General features: G+C 42.2%; 1 protein-coding gene across 17 annotated transcripts in view; it reads left to right on the top strand.

Moving 5' to 3' along the window:
- The window catches only part of FGGY (FGGY carbohydrate kinase domain containing), a 420,837-nt gene that overhangs the window by 65,570 nt on the left and 336,607 nt on the right, over positions 1 to 18,660 (top strand). For all 17 annotated transcript variants that reach the window (XR_007410823.1, XM_025427818.3, XM_025427831.2 and 14 more), the window contains one exon: positions 11,529 to 11,617. Coding sequence is in view for 16 of the 17 variants with exons in the window: in XM_025427818.3 (XP_025283603.1) it covers positions 11,529 to 11,617 (89 nt within the window). In the remaining variant the exon portion in view is untranslated. The remainder of the gene's footprint in view (positions 1 to 11,528; positions 11,618 to 18,660) is intronic.

Below are 18,660 nucleotides of genomic sequence, written 5' to 3'. Positions count from 1 at the left end.
TACTTCATTTAAGATGCTCTGTAAAGTGCTGGGAATATAGCAACCAACATAAAAGGCCTGTCCTCGAGCTGCTCCTATTCTAGAAGAGGGGCAGGAATGAAGTCACAGTACACTGTAGGTGGGATGGAATTCAAGTCACTGTGGAGGTAGACCCCAGTTAGAGCGGAGGAGCCAGGAGGAGGTGCTCTGTGGGCTGGGGCTGATGGTGGAGGGCAGCTAGGTAAGGCCTCAGGCAGGATGGTTTGTGAGAGACAGGCCACCTGGGCAGAATGACACTGGGAACAGTCTACGATCCAGGAGACGAGACCCCTGTGGGGCTGCGCATAACAGACGTGGGAAGGCAGTTCAGTGAATCGGTCAGAAAGCACCTTTTGAGTCCCAGCTGTGTGTTTAATGTTATTCATGACAGGAGTTCCCTTTTGCCAGTGGACAGAGCTGCTATCACCCTGCCACAGGCAGAGGAAGGCTGGGAACTGTCTTTCTTGCTTTTTCTGACTCTCTCTCATCTCAAGGGACTGAAGCTAAAGCCCAGTGCCCACATGGCTGCAGTGTCCTCCCTGGGCAGAGGAAGAATGTCCTCTTTTCAGTCCCATCAGGATCAAATGAGACAGCGACCCTGAGAATGAAGCCGTGAATTAACCCCTCACGTCCAGGAGGGTGGCACTGAACACCAGGCAGGGGCTCTTGCCACCTCTCCCATGGTGGGCGTGTGACTCAGGGGTGATGACATCAGCCATGACTTCATTCGCTCAGAGGAGAGACAGTGTGCAGACTGACAGCCACCCCTGGTTTGTCTCGTCAGGGGCACTGCCACGGTCCTATTGTTGTTTTCCATACATCTTTCTCATTTTTCTGGCTTTCTCATTTTATTCACTTCTAATGTTGAAGCTGTGCATTAACTTCACCCTGTCTCCCCTTTCTCCTTGTCCATCTTTTGCCTCGTCCTTATTTTCTTCCTCTTTTGTCTTGTGCTTTCTCCTCCTGTGTCAGAAATGTATAAGGAAAGGGCGTCCTGTCTACTCCCCTCTCCTCCAGACTTTGCACAGAGTTCTAGCCGAACCTTTCTAGAACTGCATTCACAAACCACTCCCACCCGGTACTGACAATGGCTCCCATTCTCTTCTGACCTGAGTTTCTAATACATATTCAGATTTCCTCTTACTATGCTTCAGCATACATCTCTCTCAGCCTGAATATCTCAGGATTCCTTTTTCATGACCTAGGATACAGTTGACACTTCTTCCTGAACTTTCCTCAGGCAGTTGGTGCCCGCCAGACCACCCTCCACCCCATCTCTCCTGGTCTTTGCCTTCCTCCCATACTGAGGTCACACTCTACCCTCCACGTAACATTCTTCTTCTGCCACTTGCCCTCAGCCATGTCTTTCTTTTGTGACCATGCAGCATCCTTAGTTCATAACAGGTCTTGTTAAACTTGGATTATTATAGACTATTTGTACACTACTGCTGAGTGTTTCATATGCAGACTCTATTCTATTTACCCAACAAACAGCATGAGGATTGGGGCCAGTATTCACCTACTTTTCATGCATGGAGCCAGCACGGACCTGACCCACACACCAGGGCTGATAAATTGTAGCGTGGTCAATCCACATTTCATTAGAGAAAAAATTATTTCTTGCAAACTATAGAGATACAGGTGAGTAAATTATGGTCCTTCACGTAAAGGAGCAACAGTCTAGTTGGAGAGATACATAGGCCCCATATAATTTGAGAAGAGTAAGGATTGTAGAGAAAACCAACAGGTATTGGGGATGTGCCAGGATGGGCACATTAACATCTATAAACTCCTTGAGTTGAATCCTACTAACAGTACCATGAACTAAACATTGCTGTAGCTGGAACATGAGACCCGTAGCTAGTAGGTGATTACTGGCTGGAAGTAACACAACTAACAAGGAGAAGAACCAAGGTTTGAAGCAAACTGTGTCAGTCTCTAAGGCCCCTGCTCCTTCCTGGAGATGGGAACAGGTTGTGCCACTGACATTTGAATAAGAACAGTCATTTAAGAAGTACTTACTGTGTGCCAGATGCTCTAAACACTTCACATGCATTTGCTCATTTGTCCCCTCCACAACTCTATGGTGCAGGTAGTAGTATTGTTCACTGTAATTATTATAGGATGAGGAAGTTGAAGTGAAGAGTAGTTAAGGAGGCTTCCCAAAGTCCCCCCCCCCCCCCCCGGCTATGAAGTGTTAGAGCCAGGATATGCACCCATGCAGTCTGGCTCTGGAGAAGAGGCAGCAGAAAGTTCAGAGGTGCCTCCATGGAGAGCAGCATATTGCGTTTTTAGAACTGCCATGGCATCAGTGCTTTTGGAGAATCGGGGACTATGGGGGTGCTGATAGGTGATGGTGTTGAGAGAGGAGGCTAAAAAGGAAGCTGGATCCTGGTCACAAAACTCATTTAGTATTCAGTGCCTTCTACAAAGATCCTTTACAAAAGATGCAAGCAACGTTCTATGGAAGGAATGTTTTCTGTGATGTTGAGCTGTTCTGCATCCACTATAAGGAAGAGATGATGAAGTTATGCTAGTTGAGTTGTGAAGGGATTTCTCCATTGTGGACCTTTTCTGTACCTAGCAGGAAATGACGGTGGACCTCTGTAACAGTGGGATATATATGCCCAAATAAGGCCCAGAGAAATGCCAAATGGAACAGTAAAGTAGACCTGCCCTTTACAGGTTGGGGATATGTACAGTTTGGGTTGAAGGAAATTTGGGGAAGAAAGAAGAGGGGACATTCATGTCAGCCAGCCTGGACCTGATGCCAGGTTGTCCTCAGGTGTCCCGGAACACAGGCCATTTGATGGAATGCTGTTCCTGCCTCAGCCCCCTCTGCCATGGTGCTTGGCAGCCATTCAACATGGGGTTGCACTGACCCAGGAGTCCAAGCCAGGAAGTGAATGAATCCATTTTCCAATTAAAATGAAACTTCTCCAAAGACCTACTCACCCCAAGAGGAGAAATTTATCTTCCTGGCAGTCTGGCTTGGCCAGAAAGTCTCTGCTCCTAAGACAGACGGTGAAAAGCCATTAGCTTGAATGAAGAAAGCAAGACTGGAACAGTTCTTATTCACAGTCTCATTCATTTATTCATTCATTCCTTATTCCTATTTCCATGAACCCCCCTTTAGCCTGTACATCTCTGCTCATTTATTTATCGATCCATTCAGCTAACATTATTCATCAATCTATATAGCATATACAATCCTAGGTCCTAAGAATAGAGTGAGTGAAGAAAAACATAGTTGTCTCCCCCCCCCCCCCCCCGCTGCCTTAGAGTTTTCAGTCTAGTGAAGGAGACAGACCCATGAATGGGTATGATGGGAAGTTCCATGATGGAGATATTCACAAAGTCGTATGGGGGATAGCATGGGAGCATTTTACTCAGCTTAGGGGAAACAGAGAAGACTGTGTGGAATGGGTAATACCTGAGTTGAGTACAGAATGATGAGTACGTGTTGGCCAGGTTGAAGAGGGGAGGGTATTCCAGATGTGATATGATAGGAATGTGTATAATAATGGTAAGAAAAAGTAGAATGTATGTGGATGATTCTAGGATAGTATCTCCAAGCGATCAGAAGTGAAGTTGGTGAGTAAGTCATGGATTGTATATGCCATCTTAGTGAATTTTATTTTTAACTCCAAAGGTAGTAGAAAATTTTGAAGGGTACAAAGTATACTAGATTGAAAGCTTCCTGTAGGTAGGAGCTTTGTCTTTTGTTTGCTAATTACCCTAGCACTGAGCACAGTACTTTACATGTAGAGAATACCAAATAAATAATGAATGAATGAATAAATGAGTGAGTGATTTATATACTCAAATATACATGTTACATAGACTATTCTAATTGGCTGTGTAGGTGGCAGGAATTGAAGTGGGTAAGATCTGAAAGTTAGGGGCTGTATCAGTTGGGATGAAAACAAACCACCTCAAAACTTAATGGGGTAAAAAAAAAACACAACCATTTATTTACTTCATAATTATGCAGGTTGTTGATTTGGGATGAGCTAAGATAAACGATCTTTCTGGTTTCTACTCATTCAAGAGTAGAGTAGGTGTCCTCCATACCTACTCTTGGCTTTGCAAATGTCTCTTGCATATCTGGAGCCTTTGCTGTGGTGTGGTTTGTTTCTGCTCTGTGTGCTCTCTCATCCAGCAGGCCAGCCTGAACTGCCTCACCTGGCAGCATTACATTCCAAGAAGACAAGAGCAAGGTATTTTGAAGCCTCTGTTCAGAAGTAGCAAGTGGCATCTCTGCTCCATTCCATTGGTCAAAGTAAATTGTAAGGCCAGACCAAGTGAAGTCTGATGGAGAAACAGATCACCTCTCTATGGAAGAGCTACCGGGTTAGAGTGCAGAGGGCATTAATACAGGGAAAGGAAGTGGCCACTTGTAGAGTATGCCATAGGTGTGATAGCTGTGATCTTGGCAAGAGAATGTGATGGACTGCAGATAGGTTAGTGATGTAAGATGTAGTGTGATGGTTAATTTTATGTGTCCAATTGACTGGGCCTCTGAGTGCCCAGACAGCTGAGCAAACATCATTTTGAGTGGATCTGAGAGGGTGTTTCTGGATGAGGTTAACATATGAACTGGTAGACCGAGTAAAGCAGATTGCCCTCTCCACTGTGGCCTCATCCAGTCAGTTGAAGACCTGGATTGAACAAAAATGCCGAGTAAGAGAGAGCTTCTACCTGACTGCCTTGAGCTGGGGCATTGGGCTTTCTGCCTTTGGACTTGGATTGATTCTTCTTGGGTCTTGAGCTGTTGGCCTTTGGACTGGAAATTATACTATCAGTTCTCCTGGTTCTCAGGCCTTCGGACTCAGTTTTGAACTCATGGATCACCAGCCATCTACTGCAGATCTTGGAACTCCTCAGCCTCCATAATTGTGTGAGCCAATCCTTATAATAATTTTCTTCCTATGTGTAGGATTTCATATATATGAAATGGGTGAAGTGGTGGGGACCTCTTCATGAATTAACTAAGAGTTTAAATTAGATGGATGATTGCATGTAAAAAAGGAGTGAGAAGGAGAGGTAGAAGATGACCCTTTGGGTAACTGGATCAACTGAGAGAAATCAAGGCAGAGGAAAACATTTTGGGAAAAATAACAAATTCTGCCTTGCACGTGTTGAGTTACAGGTGCAGTGGAACACCAGGAGGCATGTCTCAGAGGAGAGTGTGGAATTGGAATTTGGCAAGTCATTTGACTTGTTGGATGGAAGGGTGGGAGTAATTGAGATTGCCTAGGCAGCATGTGAACAGTGAGTAGAACATTTGGGTGAGGGAGGAATTCTGGGGAGCATCCACATTTAAAGGGCAACTAAGAGAAAGGTGCTGAAGAAGTAGACAGAAAAGCAACAAGAAGGGCATGAAGGGGTGCAGGAGAATGAGGTAGTAGGGAAGACCTCCTCACCTCTTCATTTGTCTAGAGCTTCTGCTTTCTTTCATGTCTGTTCCAAGACCTTACCCATTCCAAAGCTGCCTCTTCGTATTAGGACTCCTTCCTTTCCTCCCTCTCACAGACAGTACCACCCACAAGGAATTGCGTTGTCTAGGTCACCATGGCTCCCTCCTTTACTCCCGGGGCTCCTGCATTTTATTATGCTGTAGGGAGGCAGGCACCTGAACTAGCAGTGGGCTAGTCATTAGAGATCCACATTTTAGTGTATCTTTCACTGATCTAACCTTGGGACAGTGTGCTCCTTTTCCGGTTGCTAGTTTCTCAACCTGCAAGGTGAGGTTGATCACTTTTGCCTTCCCTGCCCTGCAGAATTGTACAGAGCAGATGAGATCATGCACGTCAAAGTGCTTTGAAACACATGGAGTTCTGTAGCAGTAATTAGGGTGAAACCTGTTGACTTATCAGGCACTCTACATCATTTCATTTATTTCTCACAACATCCTTTTGAGATAGATGTTAGTAATATGGCACTTGAGGAAGCGGGGGCTTAGAGAATTAATTTGCCTAAAGCTACACAGCTGGGAAGTGGTGAGGCCAGTAATCAAACTCAGGTCTGCCTGACTCCAGGGTTCTTAGAGCCCACATTCCACAGCCTTGTTTTCCTAATGCATGTGGTGGTATCACATTCCTGGCAAAGTCAGCTTTGCTAAATATGATCAGTTTTCATGAAAATGATAACTTTTTTTATGGTTGGGAAATCAGCTCTCGTGTGGGTTCTGAGTTTGCCTTTCTGTACAACAGTAGGGCTCTAGGGGAAGATGGTGGGGGAGGATGTATAGAAATCCTAGTTCCTAAAAATTAAATTATGAAATGGAATTATTTCATTTCACAAATAAGTTCTGTGATGGTACAGTTAAATAATTCCTTCTTTAATGGGGGCAGTCCTGTCAATTCAGATTTTTGTTTCTTGGGTTTAGTTCTCAGTACTGGCATAGATGCTTATTCGACTTGACCTCTAGGCTTCTGCTCAGATCTCTTCCCCATGAAGCCTCTTCTGGCTACTACAGCCCCAAAGCCCTTTTCCTCCTTTCAGAGAACCTTGTCTATGATTACTCATTAGAGGCAAATATATGGCCCACACCAAATATTATGATAAAGTTATGAGGCTGACTCACCAAACGTTGGTATCAGGCTCATTACATTATTGTCATACATCATCTTATTAATTACCTCTTCCTTTGTGCACATCTTTCTCCAGCTCTGCTGTAATTTTCTTTTGAAAGGGCCTGTCTTTAAATTTCTTTATATAAAAAAAATAAATTTTTTTATATATCCCAAAACTTTTTGCATTTTTTGCATTATCTTTTTTTTCATGTATGAGCTGATTTTTGCCCTCTGGAAGTTTGTCGTTTTGAGGTCGATTTAGGCAGCGAGGGCCTGCAGGGATTCACTGAAAGGATGATATTTGAGTTGGATTTGAGTCAAAGGTTGAAGTTTGGTTATGGAAGAAGGTGGGGAAGTCAATCCAAGTAGAGGCACAAGCCTCCATAGAGGCATGGAAATGTGCAAGAGTATAATGCATTTGTGCAAGCAAAGGAAATGAGGTGAGTACTGGGTAGAGCATGCTAGGAGATGAGCCCAGAAGGATTCATCATTATAATGGCCAAGTTGGAGCCAAGGTGTTGAGTGTCCTGAGAGCCATGCCAAGGAGTTCAGTGATTCTAAGCCATGAGAACTGTTGGATCATTTTAAAGAAAGGAATGTAATGGTAAGTTTTCAGTTTTTAGAAAGATGCCCTTAGTACCACAAACCTCTCAGTGTATCTGACTTGAAATATGTCCGGTGTTTGGTCTTTCCTTTGTGGTTGGGAGTTTGAAACACACAGTTGTTTTATTCATCCTGGGAGGTTTCTGGCTACAGATTATGATCCACTCTATGTTTTCGGCATCATTTTTCTTTTAAGAATAACATTGAGGATTAAGTTTCCTCCTGAAACACCTTTCTTCTCTGGCATATCAGCCTATGCCCTAATTTGGAGTCTTGAATGTAGAGTGAAGATAAGGTTTTGCTTTTTCATTGGTAGTTATGGTGGAAAACAACGTCGTGAGTATTTGGGCTGTCCAGGCAGGATGGTTTACTGGGTGGGGAATTAGGGAGCTCTGTTCCCTCCCTTTTGTTTACCACACACAGCAGATAGTGTGGGCAGAACTGCTTTGCAATTAATAGCAAAATACTTGGAGGATCCTGTTTTAGCTGCTCACCCCTACCTTCTCATGCTGTTCCTAAACCCTGGTGTCTTCCGACATACACTGCAGGACTTTCCTCATGTTTCCCATTAGTTCCTTCGGCATCGAGAAGCCAGGAGATAGCTCACTGCCTCCCTGAACACCACAGAGAGAGAGGGCAAGGGAGAAAGTTACATCTTTCGGCCCCAACGCTGGCAGGGCGGCTGCTGCCTGGCTCTGAATCTTGGATATACTGCTCTATCTCCACCCTCTGCTGAGACCTGCAGCTGTGTGCACTTTGAGTTGTAGCCTCCTCCCAAGAAATGCTGTGGTTTTATGAAGTAATAGATGATTAAAAAAAAAAAAAAAGTAAAAAGTGGTTCTCTTTGGTTGCTTTCAAGCCTGGGAGATCGCTTAGCTCAAAGGATCGTTATTGGAATGCAGAAGCCTTTAGTGCCAAGTCATATACCCCAAATCATGACTGGTTTCTTTCTTTCTTTTTTTTTTTTTTTTCTTGGAAAGACTAGTTTTTGTTAGTTGCTTGGTAACTGGAAGATAGGCTTAACTCATTAAACACAGAGATCTTCTAGTGTGGACTAGTTTCAGCTGTCACATGTTGAGATAGAGCTAAAGTTGGCGTGTGTTGAGGGCCTGCTCTGTGCTTTCTCCAACCCATATACCATCTGTGCATGGAAGGTGTTATTAGGTCCACAGAAGTTACGTGAGCTGCTCGGGATTGGAAGTGAAATCTCTGAAGTTTTATAATTGTCTACAGAAGTGTGTTTGGAAGGGCTTTTTTTTTTTTTTTTTTTTTATTCTTCTGTAAAGAATGGCAACAGCTTCCATCATGATGTTCCCCAAAGGCTAAATCCTCCATTTCTGGTGGGTCTGGGAGCCTCAGAACGGTGACTATGGCATAGCAGAAGAAAGGAACACTCACTTTAGGGCTAGAAGTCCTGTGTAACTTTGGCCTAAGCCTTGTATGGAACTGTTTCAACATTCCTGGTACAAGGCTGCTGTATTTTCGCCCACACACCTCTGAACCACCCTGAGAATCCCATGACATGAGGCATGTGGGGGCTCCCTTGTGAGCTGCGGAGGAATTAGAGGAGGGCACTCCCTGTGTCTTGATGCAGGCCCAATGGTTACAAAAATAGAATTAATTCAGTAAGATTGAGGCCCTCAGCTGGGACTGTGTGCTGGCTGTGGAGTGGGAGGGAAGGAGAGATTTTCCCACAGAACTGGATTAAAAATCCATCCATGGGGCTACATGCTCTTGGCCCATCTGGCACCTGATGACAAAGCACTTGTGAATCATGTAGCCCAACATAAGAACAGCATGGGATCCTTACAGATAGTCTGTCAGCATCTCAAAGCAAGAGATCAGGCTTTAGGAGACATCCCCTCTCATCCCTGCAAACTCTGCCCCCTTCTCTTTGCTGGCTCATCTCCAGACTGCTTTTGTAGAGAAAATAGGGCCTACTGCTGCTCTCTCTTCCTCCAAGACCATGTGTGTTCTTAAGGATACCTCGTCCTTCTAATCAGATGCTTCTAGTTTCTCATCCTATAGACGGAGTCGGACTGGGGTCTGTGGCTTTGGTAGATGAAGCTGGCTCCGTCTCAAGAAGAAATGACGTTCCCGGGCTGCCTCACGCCTTCCTACCTCAGCATGTCTCTTTTTGGCAAGAATCTTGAAGTTCTCTTTGAGACATTTGCTCCAGTCCCATTGTCCGCAGTGGCTGTCTGCGTGGCTCCAGGCTGAAAGCTCTCATTATGTGAAATCTTTTAATGACCGTATACAAGATCTAACAGAAGCAGTTGTTTTCGGAGTTGAGGAACATTGTTCAGCTTTGGCTTAAAGCACTGGTTGTTGCTGCTGTGGTTTAGTGGTTGATTTCTGGTGACTGGCTTTGGACTTCTGGAACCCGTAGAAGGAGGCTGCCTTTTCTCCTCCTCCCTAGCAACTGATCACTGAAACCACAGAGTACAGGGAAAGTGATTTCGGGTACTGCCCCGAAGGCAGAGTATAGTAGGCTGACTCACACAGTTTCAAAGGCTACCACTTTCCTGATTGTGACCTGTTAGGGTCTGAAGATGCCACTAGTTCATAGCTGTGTTAGGCACTTTTAGTTAGCTGTAAGTTTTGCTTTTGCCATTAACATGTTTGAAGACAAGCTTTGCCCTCTCTAGATGTAAACTCTCACCCCAGTGCTTAGGAATTAAATCAACAGCAACAGGAAGAATAGAAAATGGGCTTCCCACTGTCATTTACATCTGAACCCTTTTGAGATTACTTTTAATAGTTCGTAGAGTAGTGAGAGAAAAGGGGGGCATAGGAAGATCTCAGGGAATTTGAGGGGAAATGTAGAGAAAGGCCAGTCGTATGTCTATAAAGTAGATGTAAGAACACTCAGAACTTTCCCCTCATTCTAAGGAGATAACACTGGTGGAATCCATTTCTAAACTCTGAAGCATTTCTCACATGAAAGAGATTGGAAGGTAAAAGTGAGCAATCTGTCTAGTCCAACAAATATTTATTGTCTGCTGTGTGTCACCCTCTCATGGATACTGGAATAGATCTCTTGTGGCGCTTCTTCACTGTGGCCCTTAAGGTTCTCCAAGATACTCTTGTGCTTGTGATACATTCCTTTTATTGTGGCCTCTTGGGAAGGGAATAATTGAAACCAGGACTTGGAGAGTTGCCTGGATGGTAGGAAAAACCTTATTTGCTACTGCTTCTGTCTGCTTTACTCTTCTCTTTGTGAAGTTCTACTTCTCTAGGTACTTGGCAGAAAATGTCCACTTTACAGTTTCCAAGTTTATCACCACTCCAGTTCCATCCACAGGCAGAAGTTAAATAACTCCATTTGGATCCTAAGTCTAACTTCCTGAAAGAAGGAATCTGATTGGCTCAGGGAGGTCACATGCCCATCCCTGGTCCAGTTAAGGGCATACGGGGACTGGAAGTCAAGTAGTTTCTACCCTGTGGCTAACTGGCCAGCCCTATGTAGGGGAGGAAAGGAGAGAGTTGTGGGGGTAATATCATAGTTCATAAAACTGACAAGGTCTTTGACATTGTAGTTTAGGTTCTCATAGTAAAGAAAGACAGTACACAAATAATTGTGGGGTGGAGTGGGTGGAGACTCAGACCTACCCTGAGTAGGAGATCCTGGAAGGCTTCTCCAAGGAAGGGTGGGTAGGGTTAACCAAAGGGTGTGGGTGACATGGATGCTGGGAGGCAAGAGGGTGGTAGAGGAAAGAAGCCGCCCAGTGGCAAGAAAAAAATCTGACCACATTGGGAATGTGGAAGAGACTGGAAGAAACAAATGTTTAAGTCTTTTGATTATCTTGGTTATGTGCCATTCTCTTTGGCTTAGACAGGAAGTTGTTTGAAGGCAGGAACCAACTATTCTACTGCCTTTGGAAACTGTTGATGTGGGGAGAATTTTACATGACAGGCACATTGTGGGACATGTGATAGTTTCTTAGTGCAGTTTTCTTCCCAGCTTATAACTAACTGTTCAGCTTTGAAATTTTAACTGTGTCTTGAAGTGTATCCTGTGACCCCTCACTGGGAAGATGGATTGCATACCCTCTCGGAGCGTGCTTCTTCCCCCTCCACGTTGGCCAAGGGGATAAAAGGGAAATGATGGTCGTTTTTGGAAGGATCAATAAATGCCAGTGTTTCTTTCCTATATAGGTACTGCTTTTATACCATGCTGCTCCCCGGCCTCCAGCCCCTGAACAGATGTTTTATTGGACATTGTTGGCTATGCTTTTGTTTTGAAAAATTTGAAACGCTATTGAAAGAGGGGAGGGGTAGGGGAAAAAAAAGCCCATAATTGATTCTAATATATATTTAATTTGGCAGAACTTGAGAGAGACTTGCTGGGATAAGGCGGGACATTTCTTTGATCTCCCAGACTTCTTATCGTGGAAGGCAACAGGTGTCACAGCACGGTATGTTAATTACAAGTTGGATTTTATTTGCGCTCATCCATTCTCGGGTGTCTGTATATATATATTGCTTTCTTAACTCGCTTTGACTGGATGTACTGTTTGTACATCTGCATGCGATTTTGCATACTTGAAACATCTTGAATCCATCTTCCACCTCCACTGCACATGCCCAAACACCATTGTTCCTATGAGGCCTGGAATGTTGGTATCCAAGGTGAAGACCATTCATTAAAATTGGACACATTTGAAGGAGACATGAACAGTCCATCATGAAATGTGACTATTTTTCCAAAAGCACTTTTTACGTGGTGAATAAAAGAAAAAAAAATTTTTTTGGGGGGCGGGCTTAAAATGAAGGCAGAGGTATGTTTTTCAAGGAAGCTGATTTTAACTGGATGAGTGTGTTGGTTTTTACATTAACGTACCCGAATCATTGCAGAGTGTGGGGGTCTGTATGCTGGAGTCATAGTATTTTTCAATAAATTATGAATGTTATAAATAACTATGTGCTATGTGGCAGAGACAACTTAAAGAATACTTGGTGTGAAGCAGCAGCTGCTATGATTAATGGTGTGGCTGTGTATGTGTGTGTCTAATAGAGTCAAGTTGAATATGAAATCTCAAAGCCTGCAAGTCTGTTGTCATCCTGACCTCAGGTTTCAGGGGACACACAAGGGGAGGCAGCAGGACAGGGGGAAGGTTTTTCTCATCATGAAAATGATTTAGATAATCTGTATTGAACAAACCTGTGAGAAAGAGGATCATTTCCCAGAGGACAGATAAACCTGTGTAAGTACATATATTTAGGGAGGCAGGTGTTGATCTTAAAGTCTACTCCTTCAGGGAGGGCTAAATCCTCCCCATTTTCCTTTTTATTTGAAGTCAAAGGAGGCTTGGAGTAGGAGTATCATTTTCCCTGTGCTCTTCCTGTCTATCTCATTTTGTATGATTTGGACCTTTTCTTGATAAGAGTTGATAAGAGTTCAGTATTAGGGGCTTCCAGAAAAGAGATAGTAGAGGACATGTTTCACAAGCACGCCATTCTTTATGTGAATTATCTCCCTGTACCACCAGTGAACATTAGCCACAGGTCTCAGGATAGTGGGGATCCACATGTGTATAATGATGGCCTCAGCATATCCCAGGTACTTACCCTTGTCTAGCGGAGCAAGCCCTGGGGGAGTGGTCTGAACTTTACCCTCAGAAGGTACAATTAGTCACTGTTTTACTACTATCACCAATGGGGATGTCTGTGTGTGGGGTGAAGATCTCATATTGAGCATTCCTCTTTTGGTGTGACATTAATTACCTGAAGTTATTTCTGGAAGGACTTTTTTTTGCTCCCTTTGTGTAGTAGTGAAAGCAGCATTTCCATCATTTTAGCCAAATGGACCTATTAGTCAAAGCAGTGCTGATAGTGCAGCTGTTGGCAATACCCCATTGGCCCCCAAAATTTTAGGGCTCAAAAATAGAACTGCAGATAGAGGAGGACCTTGCTTTCCTTTTTCTTTTTCCTTGAGTGTTATTCAACCCAGGGTGTTGACTTCGCCCCTGGTTCTTTCTGATGGCACTGGATAGTCTATACTCCCATTTCCTGGTGTCTGAGGCCATATTAAGACCGCAAAAGTGAACTTTTAAAGCTAGCTCTGTCTCAGATTTAATTGTGGTGGCATGCATACCTACTGTGGAGTCACAGTGTGATTTGTAGTTCTCCATTCTGCCAGATGTGAGTTGTGTGACCTTGGGCATGTCCTTTCCTCCTTTAACCTGTCTTTAAAATAGGCATCATGATACCTACCGTGAAAGCTTGTTGGGACAGTCCTATTAAAGCACCTTTTCCAAACTAGCCTGATTATAGGAATCAGCTGAATCATTTATTCAAAGCACAAATCCCCAGGGCTTCCAGTTTAAGCCTATTGAATAAGATTCTCCATGGGGTACCTGGGAATTTATACATTAAACAAGTACCCGAGGTGGTTATATATGATCAGGTAATTTTGGGGAACATTGGTTAACAGAATATACAGGAAAATGATATATGACTCTAAGGTACTTCACACCTGTGAGGGATTGGAAGTATTTTAAAACTTTTAATGAACTAGGTAAATTTAAAAACGAGAGCTTCTTTTTGGCCCATCAGAATGTGCTCGGGGGCTTCCATCCCTGCCCACCACAATCTGAAACCCTCAGAAAACAGAAAGTTTAATGTTAGAAGTGATTTATTGGCTGTCCAGTGTTCCCTGCCTTTCTTTTTTTTTTTCTTATTGGCTGTGACACTCATGACTCATTCTATTTTCATTAGTGCAAATTTGCAGTCTCCCCTTCCCCTGCCCCTTGCCCTGTACTCATGAGCACCTTCTGAAGCCTCTTCTCCAGCCTGTCTCCTAGAACAGAGCCTGTGGATCCTGGGGCACCAGGCACCAAATTTCTCTTATGAAGTGATTAACCTCTCCCCGTACCCCTGCCTCTTGCACCTGTCTTTCTCTCCTGTTGGTTCCTTAGTCTCTCAATTCCTTCTCCCTTCTCTATTTCAACCTGCACGATTAGGACAAAACAAGTAAGCCCTCTGAACTTTCTTGATTGGAGATTGGGACAGTGATAGCACCCAATCTGTGGTGTTATTGTGTAGGCTGACCAAGGTAACAGAAGAACTTCAACGCATTGCTGAGAAATGTTTTGAAGGAATTAGCTATTTTATTTAGTTTCCTTTCTCTCTCGATTTTGGCAAGGAGTCTTTGCCTGAAGTTGTTGGCAGGGTGGAAAGAGGGAAATCCTTGTAGTCAGACTGACCCGGGTTCAGTGTCTCATGGTGCACTGTCTGCAAAAACTAGTGAACTAGTTCCCTCACTGAGCCTCAGGTCCTCACCTAGATGTATCCTCTTAAGGTCACTGAGAAGGTTAGAGGTACTGTAGACAAAATGTATAGCACACAGCATTGCAGCAGTGCTTGCTTCTTTTAACGAAAAATCCCCATTGTCTGTCCCCTTTCCTAGAATAAGGGTGATGAGGATCCGAGTTTGAATGTGCCAATACCAGGAAACTTTGGGGAGTGAAACATGACCTTGGCATCATCTGGGCCAACGGGAGGTTCAGATTTGGTGTTTGTTTGGCTCTTACTGTGATTGTTTTGGGACGTTTTGGGGAGATGAGTGCCAGAAAGACTAGAGGGTGTTTTTTATTTTCTCTCTCTCTCTCTTTTACTTTTTATTACGCTAGTGGTGTTAAGGCTAAAAAGTGATCAGATTTCACCTTGTCTTAAAGCTTTCAGACTTGTTTCTGGCAGTGACGTTGTGTAAGAAGTCCTCCTCATTTTCTTCTTCCCCTATCTGGCTTTGCCCTCCCACCTTTGGTTGTCGTTCTTGTTCCCCTAAATATAGCTACCCTTGTTTATCTGGGCCACTGAGAAAATCACCGCCTGGCCTATGATTGACTTGTAATTCAACTTAATTCTTTTCATTATATGAATGAAAATAATGATTGCTATTTTTGTTATTAATAATAATGTGATCATTATGATTTTCAAGCGCCTTCTCTTTATCTGTGCTAGGCATATTAGCAAATGTGAACCCCACTAGTCCTCATGACCACTGGTTAAAGCAGGTGGTGGTATCATCATTTTGCAGCTCAGAAACTAAAGCTGGACACTTTAGTAATTTGCCCCAGTCCAACCCTTGGATGGGTCACTACCCAGAATTTTGGTTACATGACAGATGGGAAGTCAGAAATTTGAACACTGTAACTTTGTATCATCAGACAAAAACATATTCACATGTAGAAATCCTCCCTCTAAAGAGATCTGAGATGACTAGTAAAAGAATAAGATAAAAGGTGATAAAATATGTAAAAAAAATCACACAGGAGGGAAAATATTATAGGAACAACTAAAATGAAGCTACAGACTTTGTAAAAGCTCTAAGATTCTTCATAATTACTAATAGATTCGTTTCTAAGTTTCCTAGTGGCCAAAGTAAAGAATAGAACATTACAAAGATTAACTGAGTAAACAGATAAAAACCTAACTGCTGATCAGGAGAAGTAGAATTGTTTCTAACGCTGGAGGCTGAGAGAAATTTCTTTTCCTAGCTATCAGAGGTTGGCAATATTTTAGAAATTATTTAAAAGTAAGACCTATTACATTTAACTATAATTTCAAGTACATTTTTTATTTTAAAACAGTTTTAGATTTATAGAAAAGTTGTGAGGACAGTACAGGAGAATTCGTAAATATTTGACACCCAGTTTCCCATATTATCAATATCTTACATTAGTATGGTACCTCTGTCAAAATTGATGGACCAATATTGATACATTATAATTAACTAAATTCCATACATTATTTATACATCAGTAGTTTTTATCTAATGGCCGGGATCCTATCCAGGATACCGTAAATGTATATGGTTTAGTCATACCTCCTTAGGCTTTTCTTGGGTGTGACAGTTTCTCAACTTTGTTTTTGATGACCGTGACAGTTTTGAAGAGGAATTAATCCTGTATATTATAGAATGTCCCTCTAATGGAATTTGTCTGATGTTTTTCTCATGGTGAGATTTGAGTATTACGTTTTTGATGGACCACAGTACCATTCTCATCATATCATATCCAGGGTACACGCTATCAATATGACATTACTGTTGATGTTGACCTTGATTACCTGGCTAAGGTATTGTTTGTTAGATTTTTCCACTCTTAAGTTACTCCTTTTCTTGTATATCGTACTTTTTGGAAGGAAATCACCATGCACAGCCCACATTTAAGGAGTAGGGAGTTATGCTTCACCTCCTTGAGAGTGGGGTATCTATATACATTATTTTTAATTTTTCTGTATGGAAGATTTGTCTATTTTCAATTCACTTATTTTTATTTCTTTGGACTAAAAGATATTGATGGCCAGGCTAAGAATAAGAGACACACTGGTAAGTTTGCTTAAAGGTTACATGTTAGGCACTTGATAGAATGAGCACTGGGTGTTGTATGCAACTGATGAATCACTAAATTCTACCTCTGAAACTAATAATACAATATATGTTAACTAAATTGGCTTTAAATAAAAAAAAGAAATTATGTGTTAGAATTTCTGAGACTTTTCTGAAATGGCATATGAGAAAAGATGGCTGATTTCTAAAATCTCAGGTTGATCTTCCCCTTAGATTTCTGTATGTGATATGTTTATTTCCCTTCCCTTTCCTCTCCACAACAATGTACAATTCTGTGTAAGTTGTCAGTATTCTGTCTTCTGCTTTAAAGAGGTTAATTTTGGGATCCCTGGGTGGCGCAGCGGTTTGGCGCCTGCCTTTGGCCCAGGGCGCGATCCTGGAGACCCGGGATCGAATCCCACGTCGGGCTCCCGGTGCATGGAGCCTGCTTCTCCCTCTGCCTGTGTCTCAGCCTCTCTCCTCTCTCTGTGTGACTATCATAAATAAATAAAAAAAATTTAAGGAGGTTAATTTTATAGTTTGAAGAAACTAATAATTTAAAATAGCAATTATTTTCCTGATTTGTGTGGTTCTCTATGTTTTGAGGTTATAGGGGATATTATTATACTGTTATTCTTTCCATGGTTATTTGCTAATCTGTCAGGAGAAGATTCTGGTCTGGTTATTGATCCAGATCTGTAGTCATTTTCAAAATAGAATTGACAAGATCTCAAAAATAGTATCATATTTAGACTTTTATTCTACTGTGCTTCTTATTCTAAAAAATTGTAAATCCACTTTGCATAATTTATTTTTTACTTCATATATTACTCAGTTTTCCTTATCAGTAAATATTATCTGAAAACATGTTTTAGATATCTGTATTTTACCCTATATCAGTATAATGTCTGTGTCAATTTTGCCAAGTTTTGAGGATTAAAGTTGTGTCTTATTTGATTTATTTAATTTTTTAAAAAGATTTTATGTATTAGAGCATGAGCAAGGGGAAGGGTCAAGAAAGAGGGAGAAATAGACTCCCCACTGAGCAGGGAGCCTGATGCAGAATTTGATCTCAGGACCCTGGGATCATGACCCAAGCTGAAGGCAGATGTTTCATAACTGAGCCACCTAGGTGCCTCCAAAATGGTATCTTATGTTAATTTGTATTTTTTGACTATTAAATACAATTAATTTTTCATATATTTAGAAACCACTGGTTTTATTAATTTATATCAATGTCAGTTCTTATGTCCATTATACTAATATTTATATTGGATTTTGGTGTGTTCTTAAATATTGGTGAGAACTCTATGAAATCTATCAAAAGCATTGAACTTTTGGTATTCAGGTATTATTTTTGAAAAAATTTTAAACCTACAGCAAAGTTGAGAGAATGGCATATTGAACACCATATCTTTACCTACCTTCTTCAACATTTTCTTCCATTTGTATCTCAAGTGCTCTGTCTCGAAAGTATTTCTTTCACCGAACCATTTGTAAACGAGTTGCAGACATCATCTACTTCCTCCTAAATTCTGCAATGCGATCACCTAGGAGTACTACTGATACACTCCTGTGTAAACACAGTGCCATGATTACACTTAGGACAATTACCATTGATCTTCATTATTTGAATTCCTAACAGGTATCCTTGTTGTTAAGGGTTCCAAGTGTCAATCACTCTTGATTTTCTCCAGGATTCTGACTGATAGAGACTACATAAAAAGCATATTAGCTAAATTAAGAACAAAAGCCTACCTCGTTATTTCAGAAAATGACACTTTGACCTCTAATATGTAGAGCTTCTGGTATATTAGATGGATAGTGCAGCTCAGAAGTGAAACTAAACCAGTATGTATGTGTGCATGTATGGGGGAAGGAAGACTGGATATGTCAACCAGCTCTCTAGTCAAGTAGCTGAGTCAGTAGTATGAATGTAGACCCTGCCCAGGTATACTTACCTGAAGCCAAAGCATGCTGGTTGCACTTGGGCATGGAAAGAGAAGGAGTGTGTTTGATGTGGTTGTAGGTATGGCTGGTCACCTGTCCTTAACACAGTCACCTTTAAAACATGGCTTAATATAGTCCAGTCTCTGCCATCAGACGAGCCCTTACCCGCTTGGAGAA

This window comes from Canis lupus, chromosome 5 (assembly GCF_003254725.2).
Source record: "Canis lupus dingo isolate Sandy chromosome 5, ASM325472v2, whole genome shotgun sequence".
Classification (NCBI taxonomy): domain Eukaryota; kingdom Metazoa; phylum Chordata; class Mammalia; order Carnivora; family Canidae; genus Canis; species Canis lupus.
This window is presented reverse-complemented; position numbering and strand designations above follow the sequence as displayed.